Here is an 11,104-nt window from a genome sequence, read left to right on the forward strand (position 1 = left end):
TCCTGCGATCAGGAACGCCGCGACCGAGTGCCGGGACCCTCCCGAAACCTGCCCGCAACCCACCCGTGCGGCCCAACCCTGAATTTGAAAACCCCTGTACTAGCTAGGTGGATAAAGAACTGGCTGGCAAACAGGGACAGAGAGTAACAGTGGAAGGGAGTTTTTCAGAATAGAGATCTATAACTAATGGTGTTCCACAGGAATTATTGCTGGGACCATTGTTGTTTGTAATATATATAAGTCATCTGGAGGAAAATGTAGATGGTCTGATTAGCAAGTTTGCAGATGATACTAAGATAGGTGGAGTTGCAGACAGTGAAGGAACTGTTAGAGAATACAGCAGAATATAGATAGATTGGAGAGTTGGGCAGAAATAGGCAGATGGAGTTCAATCCGGACAAATGTGAGGTATTGCATTTTGGAAGATCAAATTCAGGTGTGAATATAGTAAATGGCAGAACAGAGGGATCTGGGCGTTCAGGTCCATAGTTCCATAAAAGTGGCAAGGCAGGTGAATAAGGTGGTCAAGAAGGCATACTGCATGCTCGTCTTCATTGGCCAGAGCATTGAGTACAAGAGTTGGCAGGTCATGTTACAGTTGTATAAAACTTTCATTAGGCCACATTTGGAATATTGCACGCAGTTCTGGTCACTACACTACCAGAAGGATGTGAATGCTAGAAGGTTTACCTTGATGTTGCCTGGTCTGGAGGATGTTCGCTATGAGGAGAGGTTGAATAAACTCGGATTGTTTTTGTTGGAAAGACAGAGACTGAGGGGAGACCTGATTGAGATCTACAAAATTACGAGAGATATAGACAGGGTGAATAGTCAGAAGCTTTTTCCCAGGGTGGAAGACTCGATTCCAAGGCTGAACAGGTTGAAGGTGAGAGGGGAAAAGTTTGGGGAAGATATGCGGAGAAAGTTTATCACGCAGAGGGTGGTGGGTGCCAGGAACGCATTGCCCGTGGAGGTGGTGGAGGCAGGCACGATAGTAACGTTTATGATGTATCTTGACAGACACATGAATGGGCAGGGACTGGAGGGATACAGATTATTTGGGCAATAAATAATAGGTCTAAATAAGAAATCAGGATCAGCGTAGGCTTGGTGGGCCGAGGGGCCTGTTCCTGTGCTGTAATGTTCTTTGAATCCACCTTATCAAGTTACCCTGTATCTCATGTGCATCTTCCTACTTTATAAGTCTCCCATGTGGGACCTTGCCAAAGGCTTTGCTAAAATCCATATAAACTACAGCAACTACATGAGCCTCTTCTAACGTACCTGGTCACCTCTACATTTAGTCAAATTTGTTGGGCATGAACTCCCTCCTGAAAAGCCATGTTGACTATCCCTGATCAAACCTTGTCTCCCCAAGTGGAGATAGAGGGCAGGATTCTCCGACCCTCCGCGCCAGAATCACGCCAGGCGCGGGGGCAGAGAATAGCAGTTCACACCGGAAATCCGGCCCTTCCGCAATTCTCCATGGACTCGCCACGCGTGGTCAACACAGCGCCGGTCGGGGGCCATTGGAACAGGCCCCCACGGTGATTCTCCGCGGTCGACCGGCCGAACTCCCGCCGGCGTGGTTTACATCTGGTACCACCCGGCAGGAGCTCGGACCCGAGGCCGCTTTGGCGGCACTGGTGGGGGTAGCAGGGAATCTGACTCCAGAGGGAGCCTCAGCGATGGCCAGGCCACCGATTAGGGGCCACCGATCAGCGGGCTATCGCGATCTGGGAGGGATCTACCTTACTCTATGTGGACCCACTGTGTGCCTCCGCCATGTCTGCGGCGCCCACACCGAGGGGGGCCGCCACGCACATGCGTGGAGATGTGGACCTTGGGTATGGTGCTCTTTCCAAGAGCTGCTCACAGCCGCCGTGCGCATGCGCGGCCGCGCAGTCTGGACAGCAGGGCCCCGCCAGCAGCCAGAGCTGCGGGACGCATGCCGAGGCCCTGCTAGCCCCCTGGAAAACGGGAGAATCACTCCGGACTTTCGAGGAAAAAGTCCGGAGTGATTTCCCGCCCTTTTTTGGGCGGGGGTGGGGCTTAGTCCCCAAAAGGGAGAAGCCCGCCCAGATTCTCTCCTTCAGAATTTTCTCCAATAGTTTCTCTTCCATTGACGTGAGACTCACTGGTCTGCAGTTCCCTGGCTAACTCTACAACACTTCTTAAATAGTGGGAATACTTTGGGCGCGATTCTCCGCCCCCCCACGCCGGGTGGGAGAATTGCGGGAGGGCCTCTCGACATTTTTCACGCCCTCCCTCTATTCTCCCACCCGACCCACGCCACGAATCGCCGCTCGCCATTTTTTACGGCAAGCGGCGATTCTCCGAGGCCGATGGGCTGAGCGGCCGGGCCTTCACGCCCGTTTCAACACGGCAGCAAACACACCTGCTCGCTGCCGCCGTGAAACGGGCGCCAGATGCCCGTTTGGGGCATCTGGGGGCCCGATAGGCACGGCAGTACCCCCTTCTCTGTTTCGCCTGAAGATTCTGTATCCTGGGATGTTGAGCTACCAATCCTGCCCCTCCCTCAACCACTCCATGATGGCTACTATATCATAATTTCACATGTCCATCCTCACCCTTAATGTATCCGTTTTACCTGTAATAGCCATGGCATTAAAGTAGAAGCCATCCAACTTTGCCTTACTCCTTTGAAACTTAAAATAGCTGTATTCCTCCTGACTTAATTGCTTTACTGTATTACATTGTGCCCCTATTCTGCTGATCTATTTCATATAGTAATCCATTCAATGCAGTAAGGAGTGCCCACTGTTTACATCTAGGACATAATCTTAGCCATCACTATGTATTGGCCATTCATGCGTGCCATGTGAACCATCTTTTCTGTGCAATTCTTTGTGCTATCCAATTGGTCCCATTCCTCTTCTCTTTGCCTGTGTTCCGGCAATTATTTTTCACATGTTTTGCTTTACAGTCACATCTTTCCTGCAACTCTGTTTAAATCTCTTCAACCTGGTCAAAGTGATACCTTACATAATCATTGACTGTGATACATAATCCTTCCCCACTAGCCCTAACTTCTCTCTAGTCAACTAAATCAGTATGTTCCAATGCCTATTTCAGTGGCCAGAACATTTCCAGAAACAACTTCTCTCTCTCTTCCTCCACCACCACTCCCCACTCAAAACACATATACATTACAGTAGGGTCCACTGAGGATCTATCCTTGGTCCTTACACGAGTCAGCATCTACATGAACGCTGACAGAGATCAGCCGTATCTCTGTCAATCTGGCTAATGTGATGTTGGACAGTTACATAATATCCAGTCTTAGATTAAACCCAGTTTGATTAAGTTGAATATGGAGCAGATCAAAACAATCATCTTTGGCTTCCATTGCAAGCTCTGTTGTCTTGGTCCTGATTCAGTTGCAATTTGACTCTGAGCTGAAAAAGCCAATAATCTCTCTGTGCAAAGATGGCCTCCTCCTTCAACCTCATCCATCGTTATCTCCCTTCACCTGCACCTGAAACCAACATGCAGATTTGACTATTCCAGTGTTTTCCTTGCTGGTCTCCCATCCTTCATACTATGGAAATTAATCTCACCAAGCATTTCCTGCCAGTAATCTACTCTGCTCCAAGTCCCACTTGCCTATTGGCCCTTGGCTCGCTGACTCCCAATGGCATTCAGTTCCCTAACACCTTGAATTTAAAACACACTTCCTTTTATTTAAATCTATTCATATTCTCTCCACTTCCTGTTTCTAAAATCTCCTTCAGGCCTACAATTCCCCATTTCCACCAAATTCTCTTTCCATGTCTCTGGTTTATCGTCCCAATTCTCCCCAGTACTTTTTTTCCATTATTTCATGGGATACAGACTTCACTGAAAGAACAGTATTACATTATTGCCCATCCCTAATCCCCCTTCAGAAGGTGGTGCTGAACCAACTTCTCAACACTGTTGTCACTTAGATCCAGGGTTTTGACTCCCTGACATTGAAGGAACAACAATATATTTGGAGAGGGAAAGTAGATGTAGTAGTGTTCCCATGTAATTCCTGCCCTTGTCAATCCAGGCTGTGGAGATTGGGGGTTTCAGATGTGCAGTCATCCAGGTGAATGGAGAGTATTCTATCACAGGCCTGCCTTGTCGCAGATAGAAAGGTTTTGAAGAATTAGGCGATGAGCCACTAACCACAGAATTAACATCTTATGACCTCCTCTTGTGACTGTCGTATTTATATGGCTGTTCCTGGTAAATTTCTGGTCAATGGTGAAGATCCCTCCCCCAGAATGTCGATCGTGAGGGATACAGTGTGAGTAATGTTATTGAATGCAAGGGGGAGTTTATAGACTCTGTTGTTGGAGATGGGCTTTGCCTGGCACTTATGTAACACAATGTTACTTACACCTTATCAGTCCAAGCCTGAACTTTGTCCAGGTCTTGGTCATGTGGGTGTTGACTCCTTCATTATCTGAGGAGTTGCAAATAGAATTAAGCGCTGCATAATCATCAGCGAACATGTTTGACCCTATGATGCAGAAGAGGTCGTTGATGAAAGATCTGACAATGGTTGTGCCTGGAATACTGTCATGAGGAACTCCTGCAGGAATCTCCTGAGTGCACAAGATAGGCAAGTTACACTAAGAGTCATCCTCTTTAGATCATGAATGCTAATATCCTTCCTACCTTCTTACATGAGGTTGTCTAGAAATACAAAAATGCCAAATTATCTGCACGTTAAAGCACACTGCCAAAATACATTAATATAATGGACAGTGATTTCCAATGGACTGTTATCAATTATCCTTGACACATTGTTTACAGATATGGAATTTCTGGAGGTACTTACGGAAGGTCTGGAGAGGGTACTGCTGGTACGAGGTGGTGGTTGTGAAGTCATCACAATTTACTCTTGAACATGACTCCCTTCTGAAGACGTATGTGGTGGAAACCTGACCGCAGAAGACATTCCAAACACTTGTGTGCTAATAAGCACTCCTTTTGTTGGTCAATCATTCAGACAAAGATTCCCATGGCTCATCATCCAAGCCCAGTGCTCGTAAGGCATTAAATGCTGTTTCAGCACATGTATCTGCAGTATATGCAAACACTAATAAGATGTAACATTTGTTACAGATGGAAACGCAGAAGAAAGATTTTGTGAAAAGTACACTAGTCTTACCCTAGAATAAGCTTGGATTTTGGGTTTGGAATCCATGCCTGGAGAATCAGTATTGAGCTTTGCACTGCTTTTTATGGTCAGTTAAGAATACATTAATTGAAATGAGCTGCTGTGGCAGCTCAATTGTAATACAGCCATATACTATTATATATAAGGACACAACATGTGCTGTCTCCGACACTACATCCACTGCTTTGCAGAATATGGATTTTAAGATACATGGTAGGTTTTGACTGTTTGGATAGCTTTTAACAGTGTTTTTCACAGTAGACACTAATTATGAAAATAGTGGGATCCTAACTGTCTCGCTGTATCTCCCAAGGCTTGTGATTGTGTAATTGGCAAAAAAAAAGTATTTATTTTGATATTTATTATTTTCCATGTTGTCCAGAATAAAAAACACTATATGGCTTTTCTTGTAGTATTACTGAAAACAATTTGGACCATCAATTTGTGGACCACATTTTTTAATAAATGTACTGCAGCCTCATGCAGCCACAGTAAGCTTGTAATTGCACAAGAAAAGGAGCTGCTATATGTTCGATTGAACATTTGTGCAAAACTATTGTCAGCTGTTAAATTATTCTACTAGTTTGGAGCTTTTCCTTTACCATAATGTGCTTTTGTTTACCATATTCAAAGTCAAACAAAATGTTATTTTTCTCAATAAAGCACTGTATAAGGTTTCTCAAACCTGACTTTGTTTCCATATCAAAACCGTTTCTTGTTAGCCAAGTGGCATTGGTCATGTGTTTTGAGTTCTGGTATCACGTAATTTTAAAATTCACAAGCCATATGATAGGTTTATAATCTTGGATAAAGCAGTTGAGTGCAAACCAATTCAGAAAAATGAATTAGTCGTGTGTCCTATTGTCTTTTTCATTGCATCGGTGGAGCATGGTCATTTACACTGGGGGGTGATTCTCCAGCTGCGATGCGCCCAGCGCAAATCCCGAAATGTTAGGAAAATTACAGGAGAGGCCCGGAATGGAATTTGCACCCGGAGCAAAATAGTTTCTGATGCTCTTGGTCTGCTCCAGCTGGTATCATCAGGATCCTGCCCAAAAAGGGCTCCCAGTATTCTCCTGCCCCCAGGAGCTCGTCACCCAGACACAAATCACTACTGGTCCTTAAGAGCAGGGGGCCACGCGCTATGGACTCCGAGGGGGTGCAAGGAGATGAGTATCCCTCTCCACTTAACTCCCAAGGAGAACAAGGGCATAGCAGATGCCGTGGGGGAGTTCTTCAAGGAATCTGGGGGTTGGAGGTTCGGGCTGGGCTGGAAGGGGGCGGTCTCCACTTGGATGGGGAACATTTTGGGTCTGTGAAGTCTTGAAGCCTGCTTTCTTTTTGTTGACACCCCATAACAGGGCAATGCACAGCTGCAGCCTCTCATTCCTAAAATACTTTCAGGAAAGAGCCATGATGCTACTTGTTTACATTCTATTTCGTTCCCCTTGGAATTTCAATAGGCTCTGTGGTTTTAATGTTGCAGCATGCCTTCCTTAATCCCTTTTGCTTGGTTATTTGCATTCCATTTCCCACCACTTGAAGTTTCAATGTTGCAGTATGCCTTTTATTCCTTTGTGCTTGGTTGTTTATATTGAATTTCACACCCATTCCATTAACTCTGAAGTGCTTCCTATTTTGATCAGGTGTCCTGTCTGACCCTATTTTTCCACAATGGAAGCAGCTGTCTGCACTCAAACATTGAAGTGCAAGGGTTCTTCAATGAGGACCTTCTTACAGCCACTGTTGAATTCACTGGATAGACATGATGATCACAAGGGGGGCTCTGAAGTTTTTGTAGCTCCTGAGTGATCAGGGACATGGCTGGGCCCTGGCTCCCTGGAAGTGCCAACCTGGCAGTGCCACCTTGGGACTACAGACACCTGCTCTTTCGAGGAAGCACTTCAGTTTTTAAAATAACCCACTATAAAAACAAACAGAGAAACAAAGCTCTCAGACAGAGCACCTGTTATTTCTAGGAAGCAGTTCAGAACAAAAAATCCAGATTGGCATTACCAATAAGTGGGGCCTGAAAGGGCCTCTGATCACCTCATGGCATAGTGTTGCACACTTGGGGCGGGGTCTTTCCTAGCGATAAAGGGGGGGGGTTCCGGCAGGACGGAGGAAGGGTAGGCTGTCGGGTTATCTGAGAGGGCTCCCCGATCTTGATCCGACCTTGCTGACGTCTTCGGGTCCTTCGGCACGATTCACTGGAGCTGCAAAGAATTTCTAAGTGTGGGTGGATTGCAATCTGGATCACGCCAATCCACCTGGCGGGAATCTGAACTTGTTTCCCGACAGAGCCCACACTTCAAAATATTTTGGGAGAATTGCGCCCACTATTGTAACCCCAAGTCCTACGGTGAAACATAACTATTAATCTAATACTCCAGGAGGGTTTGAAATATGGTCCAGACAAGATGATGTCTGCATCATCAGTGCTTGGCAGCTCTATTGGAAACTTGGTGGACGTATATGTATTTTATTTTCAGTAAAACTTTTGAGTGCCCTATCTCTCATCATTGAAAAACGATAACTATACTGGGTTGTCTTTCATCTGACGCATCACCTGCAGTTGGAGCTGGGAGGACAATGTTGAAGGATTATTTTTGTGGCAAAAGCTGTTGGGGAACTGCTAAAAACAGATGCAACTGCTTTGATCATAAAGTAACAAGCAATTAAAATAAAGCAATTTGTCTTTTTTTGCAGATAAAGATGATGAGTGGTATTTCTCATTTAGCCTTTTCCCCTCCAAAAAAAAAAATAATGTTTCAGCTGTGACATGGAGAGGGAGAACTGAGAAAGCTCTGGTCAAGGTCAATTTCGATGACCAAGTGACAGGAAATCTTCATTTCCTTGAAGGTAGAAGGACCAGGATTCTCTCCTTTCCACCTCATCCCTAGCTGCCAGATGTATCTACAGCATGTTCACTTCACGCTTATACCATATGGTAATCTTTGAAATTCAGAAATAAGTACAAATGAAGATTGCAAAGAGGTTAAAAATAATGAATAGTCAGTTCTGCAAAATTTAGGACTTGACTTTCGGGAAGAGGTACAATCGCAAATGTTCCTTTTAAATACAAAGAAACTACTATTAGAAAAGAGAAGTTGTACAGGGTGAAATGCAGGGCTATCTACAGCAATGATCTTCAAACTTTGTTTCCGGGGACCCATTTTTACCAACAGGCCAACCTTCGGGACCCACGCCGGCCGATCTTTGCGACCCACGCCGGTCGACCTGCGTGACCCACCATTTTCTCTTGCCTTGTTTGCTGCTGACAAAAATGGAGTAAATGGGTCCCTTTGGCCCTCGTACAGGCTCCTCCAATGGACCCTGTTGGATGAAGGTGAAGCCTTCCGGTGTCGGAAAGTATGGTGTCTCCAACTGTCCAAAGTTCTGCATTTTTGTCCTGTAAAGGTTTGTCAAATAAACCCCCCCGAACTTGTAAAAAAAATAAAATGAATAATATAAATGTAAAAAAATTTAAATGAATAAAATAAATGAATAAAACAAATAAATCCCCCCCGAGCTTGTGAAATGAAAAGCTGTGACCGTTTAAATAAAAAAAGCGGTAGCACTGCGCATGCGTCCCTGATCATCGGCGCACATCTGGTACGCATGCGCAGTGCGGCCGCATTTTTTTTTACATTTTGTGTCCATTTTGAAGGCCGCTTGCAGCCAGCGTTCTTGACAGCCGTCTGCTGCAGCTGTTGAGCGCAGATTTGCGCCATCGGGAACGCCGCGACGGACGGCTCCGCGACCCTCCTGACACCCGCCCGCGACCCACCTGCGGGTCGCGCCCCCGAGTTTGACAATGCCTGATCTACAGACTCCAATCTCTTTCGGAATGTACCAACCTTTGTAAGTTGCTGAAATATGATCAAACATAAATTCCCATTTTTCCATTATGCTTTTTTTAAAACATTAAATTTTGTTTGATTGCAGTGATCTTAAGGTTGCTAGTTCACAGATTTGTTACCTAATCTTTTTTTCCCTTAATTAATTTTAACAGATGAAAACTATGTTTAAAAAACAGATTTTATTTGTAGTTCAAAGTTCTGGGTTGAATCATCACTGATAGAAAAGGAAACAAGCACAGCTAAAGTTTAAAAGCGGATGAGCCATGCCCAAGATATCTGCCTAAATACAGAACCTGCTGTATCGATGACGTTTTAGACCTCCTTTATGACAAAAGGTTATCCACCTTAACATTAGCTCTATTTATATCCATTAAGCAGCCTGAGTTGCTGAATGTTTCCAGCATGATGTTGCTCTAGATTGTTAGCATTTGCTATATTTTGTTTTTGTAATAGAACTTGTGCCTATAATTGGATGGATTAATAATAATAATCGCTTATTGTCACAAGTAGGCTTCAATGAAATTACTGTGAAAAGCCCCTAGTTGCCACATTCCGGCACCTGTTCAGGGAGCCTGAAATTGTGTCCCTCCTGATTGAAATTTCCTGACCACTGAAAACAATCTCTGAGTGTCTGTTGTGGGAAGCCCCAAGAGAATCTTGTAAGTTTCAATACAATTGTGTCTCATTCTTTCAAACAGCAGAAAATATAGGGCCAGTCTAAAAGTAAATAAAGTCACCAGTCCCAGATGACCATAGGCTGCTTTCCCCTTTGAGGGGGGAAATTTAACCTGAGGATCATCATACCTCAGGCGAGGGACAAGCCTGAGAAGGCGGGGCTTTCATGAATAACCTGAGCATGTACTGAAATTGAATTCATGCTGTTGGCCTTGCTCTGCATCACAAACCAACTGTCCAGCCAACTGAGCTAAACCAGCCCAGTCTTCTTAGCCTCTCAGACAACAATCTCGTGATACCAGGGACCAATTTAGTGAACCTTTCCTATAATTACCTCCAATGCTTTTGATAATTTGACAATTGAGAGATTTTTCATGCTTCTTATGGAGTCATTGATTTTTACAGCACATTTAGAAGCCCTTCAGCCATCATGCCAGCCATCAAGCACTGGTCTTATGCACTATTTAATTACATTCCCTGAGGGATGCAATTAAACACACTTGATTTTCCTTTAAAGCCCTACAGTGACATTTTGGAAATCTAGCAACGATACCTAGATAACCATCTGGCAACTATAATAGTCAACATGGATTTCAAAAAGGAAGATCACGCTTCACCAACCTTATTGAATCCTTTGAGGAAGTGTTAGACATAATAAATAAAGGGTAATTTATTTGGATTCCCAAAAAGCTTCAATAGGATGCCGCACTGTAAACATATGAATCAAAACGTGGAGTCAGGGGACAAGTAGGAGAATGAATAGCAAGATAGCTTGATCACAGAAAAACACCAAATAGGGATTAAAAGTATGGAAGGAAACCTGCTATGCTTTCCTGGTCTGGCCTATATGTGACTCCAGACCCAGAAGCTTTGAGGGTCGCAAGGGCACAATGTACTCTGGGTGGGAGACTTCAAAGTCCATCACCTGGAGTAGCTCGAGTGTACCACCACGGAACCGGGTTGGTAATTATACTCCACCATTACGATCCCAAACCAGAACCCAACAGTGTCTAGGATAATGGACAAAAACCCCAATATTTTATTTGAATTTTGTATGGCTGTGAGGAAAGAATACCTCGTTCCAGGAGTGATTTCATAAAGAAATAAGGATTAGGTATATTAAAACAAACTTTATTACTAATACAGTATTAAAATATCTTTAACATCACACAATAAATTACAATTACCCCTTAAACAATGCTGCTCAATACAATGAGTAGAATACCCTCAACTGCTATCATTCTTCCTACGGTAGCACAATGGTTAGCACTGTTGCTTCACATTGCCAGGGTCCCAGGTTCGATTCCCGGCTGGGTCACTGTCTGTACGGAGTGTGCTTGTTCTCCTGTGTCTGATTGGGTTTCCTCCGGGTGCTCCGGTGTCCTCCCAAAGT

At 44.5% G+C, this 11,104-nt stretch overlaps 1 protein-coding gene across 3 annotated transcripts in view; it reads left to right on the top strand.

The window, feature by feature from the left end:
- The window catches only part of slc12a4 (solute carrier family 12 member 4), a 216,504-nt gene extending 210,647 nt beyond the window's left edge, over positions 1 to 5,857 (top strand). For 2 of the 3 annotated variants that reach the window (XM_038806749.1, XM_038806750.1), the window contains exon 24: positions 4,807 to 4,898. In XM_038806749.1, coding sequence (XP_038662677.1) covers positions 4,807 to 4,898 — 92 coding nt within the window. Of the gene's footprint in view, positions 1 to 4,806 lie in introns of all 3 variants that reach the window. The other variant, XM_038806748.1, reaches the window with a different exon arrangement.
- The last annotated feature ends 5,247 nt before the right edge of the window (positions 5,858 to 11,104 follow it).

The sequence above is a fragment of the Scyliorhinus canicula genome, chromosome 9 (genome assembly GCF_902713615.1).
Source record: "Scyliorhinus canicula chromosome 9, sScyCan1.1, whole genome shotgun sequence".
Taxonomy (NCBI): Eukaryota; Metazoa; Chordata; class Chondrichthyes; order Carcharhiniformes; family Scyliorhinidae; genus Scyliorhinus; species Scyliorhinus canicula.